This window comes from Belonocnema kinseyi, chromosome 2 (genome assembly GCF_010883055.1).
Source record: "Belonocnema kinseyi isolate 2016_QV_RU_SX_M_011 chromosome 2, B_treatae_v1, whole genome shotgun sequence".
Classification (NCBI taxonomy): Eukaryota; Metazoa; Arthropoda; class Insecta; order Hymenoptera; family Cynipidae; genus Belonocnema; species Belonocnema kinseyi.
This window is the reverse complement of record NC_046658.1, coordinates 174,800,798-174,806,429: the sequence shown is the minus strand read 5'-3', so window position 1 is coordinate 174,806,429 and position 5,632 is coordinate 174,800,798. Positions and strand designations below refer to the sequence as shown.

Genomic DNA, 5,632 nt, shown 5'->3' with positions numbered 1-5,632 from the left:
CATCCATCCATCCATCCATACATCCATCCATACATCCATCTATACATCCATCCATCCATCCATCCATCCACCTACCCACAGATTAGAGTTTTGAAAATTGGTTCTTTCAAAATTTAAGTTAATGATAATTGTATTATTTTGGAATGAAAACGTTACATTTAAATCTTATAAACTTTGAATTATTTTTAACAAATTCTAATTAAATGAATATTATCTTTTTGAAATTGTCAATTATGCTTTTCAAAATTTAATAATTGTGAGTATTAGTCAACTAAATCAAACTTATTTAAGGCGAAAATTAAAAATGTAATGTTTATAATGCAAATTCAGAACTTTAATATTGCACCCGTTCAAAATTTAATCTTTATTTATAACGTTTGTTAATGTATTTATTAATTTTTTAATTAGGTTATTTTTAATAAAATATTATGAAAATTTACTGATTTAAGATATTTTATTTATTTTCATTTCGAACGGCCCTTTGGAGCCACATGACTGCAACGACGATCATGAGGCATTGAGGTTCAATGGAGTCAATCATTTTCGCAAAAATTAAAGATTATGTACGGTTGTTTATCCACTGTTGGAAAATTTATTTAAATAAAAGGTCTTTAATTTTTGTTAAGTAATAAAAAATCAACACTTTTACCATATAAATATTGTTGTTTAAACTTTAAATATTGATGCTAACGTTAAAACAACCCTCCGAAAAATTTTATTCAAATAAAAACCATGAATAAAGAAGGCCTAAATTTTATTCACATGCTCAAAAAAAATGTTTGGTTCTCACACAATATTATATGATACTTTTTGAAAGAAAATTAATTAGTCAAGGTAGCATCATTGCAAAAATGTTATACTGAAAGAATCATTAAAAATGCGCGGCCAGTTTTCTAGTTATACTCAACTCCCGATATAAGTACGGTTGCGGACATGGCTTGCAACGGACTTCAAAATACATCGGGTTAATCCAAACGTAAACAGTCAGAAGCATTTCTGTTGGATTTGGACTTGTGATAACAGCTGACTCAACTAACGCGCTGAAATTACTGCCCCGATGCTTTTTGTCACGCTTGGCTGAACACCGCTTCTCTCCTCTGCCCGCGGTCCACGCAATACGAAATTTCCGAGACCTTAATTAAAGATTCGGAAGGGAGAAAGAACGAGCGCTCGATCAGTAGGCTTGAGTGGGGATGACACACAGAAAACGCGACGAAAGAAGGCAGGAGTGGGGATGACACACCGAAAACGCGAAGAAAGAGAGAACGGATTCCGTTCTGTCTTTTGTCGCGGTTTCTGCGCGTCATCGCTACTGAGGGTACTTTAATCGGTGGTTAAGTGTAATTTAAATTATCTGCAGTTAATAATCATCGACTTTATGGTGATCTCCTCCTCTTTTTTATTTAAAAAAATTGGAAGTTTCGAAACCATTGTCTAGCAGAATAATTTGAGGGAAGTTTCTTGGTGTGGTGAAGACTCGCTGAATAGACAGAGGGATTCGATCTAATCGGAGATCAAATTGTCTAAACCACAAATCGTAGAGCAAGCTTGGTGGTCTATTACGATTCGCAGCCAGTTGCAAATCGCATGTGAAAGGATTTAGTAGCAAAGCCCACGTGTGTACTCGACTGTCTGAATCATACGTATTACGCAGCAGATGATACTGCACTTGATCCCTAAGCCGGATTGTATTGACTCGACCATTCATATGCCTAATGATGAAGCTTCCATCATCGCCTACGGTTTCACCAACTAAATTCCCTTTCTTCTTTTTGAGCTTCTCTTAACCCGTTCTGTTCCAATTTTTGGATTTAAAACTTTTTTTGACATAACTTTAAATAACTGAAGTATTATAGGTCAAATTAAAGTGGTCAAAGGTCAACCACGAAATCTTATTGTTTTGGGGTCAAAGGTGAGAGCTGAGCGGAAAAGTTTAAAGGTCAAAGGTAAGAAGTCAATGATCAAACGTGAGAGGTTACATCTGAAGTGTTCACTATGAAAAGGTCATAGGTTATGAGTCATGGGACAAAGTTCAGAGCTGATAGAAAAAGGTTCAAAGTCAAATATGGGAGTTATTGTTTAAATTTTAAAAGTCATAACTGAGATGCTTTTCTAACCCTCCTCCAAAATCTTACTAAGAATTATAAACTTAGGAAACAAACATGCATATCATTTTCGTTGAATAAATAAATTTGAAAAGTGAACAAAAATTAATTACATTTAAGAAAATTACCTTTATTTTATAAGAAACATTTTTTATTCTCTTATATACTACTTTTAAACTTATTTGAAAAAACTTTAATTTTTATTTTAACTTTTTATTCAAAAGTTCACTATTATATATATTTTTAATTCGTCTCTTGCGATTAAAAATATTTTGAGTTGATTAAAAATTTAATTATTCGGTTAAAAATTCAACAATTTTGTTAAAAGCTGATAATTCGAACACGTGGTTGAAAGTTTAACTTCTTTCTTGACTATTCCATTTTTTTATTTGTCTTTTTTAGTTGATAGTTGAGCTACTTATTTAAAAGTATATGTATTTTCTTCAAAGTTTGTCTTGTTCTCGTAGAAAAATGTGCTTTTTCTTTAAAAATTAATATCTTTGGTTACGAATTTAACTATTTTTTTTGCAGATTCATTTGTTTTTTTCGGTTTAAAAAAAAAATATATATATATATATATATTTTTTAAAATTAAAATTTAAATGTCATACTTTTATGCTGAACATGTATCTTTTTTAATCGTAAATTGGAAAATCAATGTTTTTATTGCAAATTAAACTATTCAATTTTTATAAGTATATACATTTTTGTAGTTGAAAATTCGTCATTTTATTCGGTTTTCGTTAGTTGAAAAAATGAATTTATTTCGTTAAGAATTCAACTGCTTTATTAGAAATTTATGTTTGTTTTACTCGAAATTAATTTGTTTTCGAAAATTCAATTTTTGGTAAAAAATATATCTTTCTTGGTCAAAAATTTAGCTATTGATTTCTTAATTTAAATAGTTATTTACAATTTATTTGTTTGGTATAAAATTGATTTTCATAATTTATAATTGGACTATTCTGTTGCAAATTTATTTTCTTTTGGTTCAAAATTAATTTTTGTAACTGAAAATTTAACCATTCTATTGTTGGTAGATGGTTTGCATTTTTTAGTTTAAAATTCGTATTTTCAGTAAAAAATCAATTCGTTTTATAAGAGATTCAAATGTAGTCTTAAAAATGTATTTTTTAAATGATTATTTCTTTCCTTCAGTTAAAAATTTATATTTGGTTGGAAATACACGTATTTTGTTGAAAATTTGTTTTTTTTGGTATTAAATTAATATTTTTTATTTGAAATTTAACTGAAGGGCTTAAAATTTTTCTTATAAATAAAAACACATTTCTTTATTTAAAAAATTCCTCATTTGTTTGAAAATTAAACTATTTTATTGCAGATTTTTTTTTGTTCTTGATAAAAGTAATTTTTTGTTGAAAATGTAACTGTTTTGTTAAAACTTAATATTTTTCGATGAAAATTAATTTTCTAAACTTAAAAGTTAACCATTCGATTTAAAAAAAAAATGAACTTTTTTTTTTAATTCAACTTTTCTTGGACAAAATTCATCTGTTTGGTTTAATCTTAATCATTATGTTGAAAAATCGTAATTTATGTGAAAAAATTGCTATATTTGGTTGACAAATCATTAGTTTTGTCAACTAGTTACCGTTTTTGTTTTGTTGTAATTTGGTCTTTTTTGGGTTCAACATTCAACTTTTAATTTAAAAATGAACTATTTTCTTTAGATTATATATTTTAGGTTTGATGATTCAATTTTTTGAAGAAAATTGGTCTTTTTGGTTTAAGAATAAAAAAGATAGAAAATGAACCCTTTGGTTGGAAATTTATATTTTCGGGTTAAAAATTCAACTGTTTTGTAGTAAATTCGACTTTTTTGCATTTAAATTAAAAAAATAGGTTAAAACTTTTATAATTTTAAAAAGCTGCTGTGTTTTAAAATGCAATGCTTTCATTAGAAATCAGTATTTTTTTGCTGTTGTAAATTAATGTTTTTCACCAAAAATTCCAAAACTCTATTTTTAGTTTAACTTTGATCTTTCTTTACAAAATTAATGTACCTTGTGGGAAATTCATATTTTTGGTGTAAAGTTCAATTTCCTCTCCCTTCAAATCGTTATACGTTATTTGACCTTCAATATAAAAGGTAATAGTTCAGGGAAGTTTGAAGGTCAGAGATCAAAAGCTGTAGGATAAAAGTCAAAGGTAAACGGTCAGAGTCCAAGGGTTAAAAGTCAAATGCGAGATAGTAATGTTAAAAGGCTAAAGGTTCGGGGATCAAAGTTTGATGGTCAGAGATAAAAATTTGAAGAGTAAAAGTCGAAGGTACGCGGTCAGAGGCCAAAGGTTGAAATTCAAATGTGACTGGTTAAAGTTGTAAGGCTTAAAGTAAGAGGTCAGAGGCCAAAGGTTAAAATTCAAATATGAGAGTGGAATGTTGAAAGATTAAAGGTGATTTTTCAAGCGTCAAGGTTCAAATTCGAGATCTTTCAAGCGTAATGTCAAAGGTCGAAGGCGAGGCATTATAGGCTAATATAATTAACGATTTTAAAGTTTGTAAATTTCTTAGGTAAACCGTCAAAGGTCGTTGAAATACCAGAGACCAAACATGAAATGTCAAAGGTTAGAGGTCACAGTTTTAAGTTCTCTCTCAATGTCCCGTTCTGTTTTCCAATATTTGCCTATATTTCAGGTTATCTGACTTTTAACTTTTTTAGTAATTTTTATAGAAATGATTTTTGGCTCAACGAGATGAACTTTAGTTGACTCTTAACTCGTTTGTTTTTGTTACAGTGGAACGGACTGAAGCCATGCAAGGGGATGCTGGTTACATCTCTTCCGGAAGTGACATTAGGTGCTGGTCTCGGCTCCTCCTTCCGCTGGCGTGGTTTCTAACCATCGCCCGAAACAGGCAAACTTTGCTACATTAAAGCAATTACAGTATTTTATGTGTATCACTCCAAAGATACATGCACCGAGGGACACGATCTGTTGATAGAGAGAAGGCACATTAATTTCTTAGTTCCATTTTAAACTCGATTACAAACTTTTGAGATAAGGGGTATACTTTGAAAATTTTTGCCTAAAGGAATACGACTACTTCGCTCATACCTAAGGGGTCATCCACAAATTACATAAGATGATTTTAAGGGAGAGTGTGTTTCAGAAAATGTCAATTTTTCCTTTGAGAACGGGGGGGGGGGGGGGGGGGGGGGGGGGGGGGGGGATCTTACACCACAGACAGAAAATATCTAGTTTTGGACTAGCCGAGTGACCAATTAAAAATTGGGCTGGATTTTAAAAGGTGATAGCACTATCTAGGATATAGATAGCGGGTACTGCATTATCACGTGATGAAGACAAGAATAATATTGTGAAATTTTAAGGAAGCTTGCATTTTAACCTTAACACTTGGAAGGAGCTGGAAAAATAAATTTAATAATACTATATTGTATAGGAGAGATCTTTCCTGACTAAAGCAAGTGTTAAGTATAAAGTATAAACTTCCTTAAAACCCGAAAGTATACACTACTAATCAAAAGGAAGTCTAACAGAAATTCCAT

At 30.4% G+C, this 5,632-nt stretch overlaps 1 protein-coding gene across 1 annotated transcript in view; it reads left to right on the top strand.

Annotated features, from left to right (window-relative positions):
* LOC117167828 (basement membrane-specific heparan sulfate proteoglycan core protein-like) overlaps window positions 1–5,174 on the top strand; it is a 326,460-nt gene extending 321,286 nt beyond the window's left edge. The window contains exon 8 of the mRNA XM_033353032.1: window positions 4,863–5,174. Within this exon, the coding sequence (XP_033208923.1) occupies window positions 4,863–4,999 (137 nt within the window). The 3' untranslated portion in view covers window positions 5,000–5,174. The remainder of the gene's footprint in view (window positions 1–4,862) is intronic.
* Window positions 5,175–5,632: the final 458 nt, after the last annotated feature.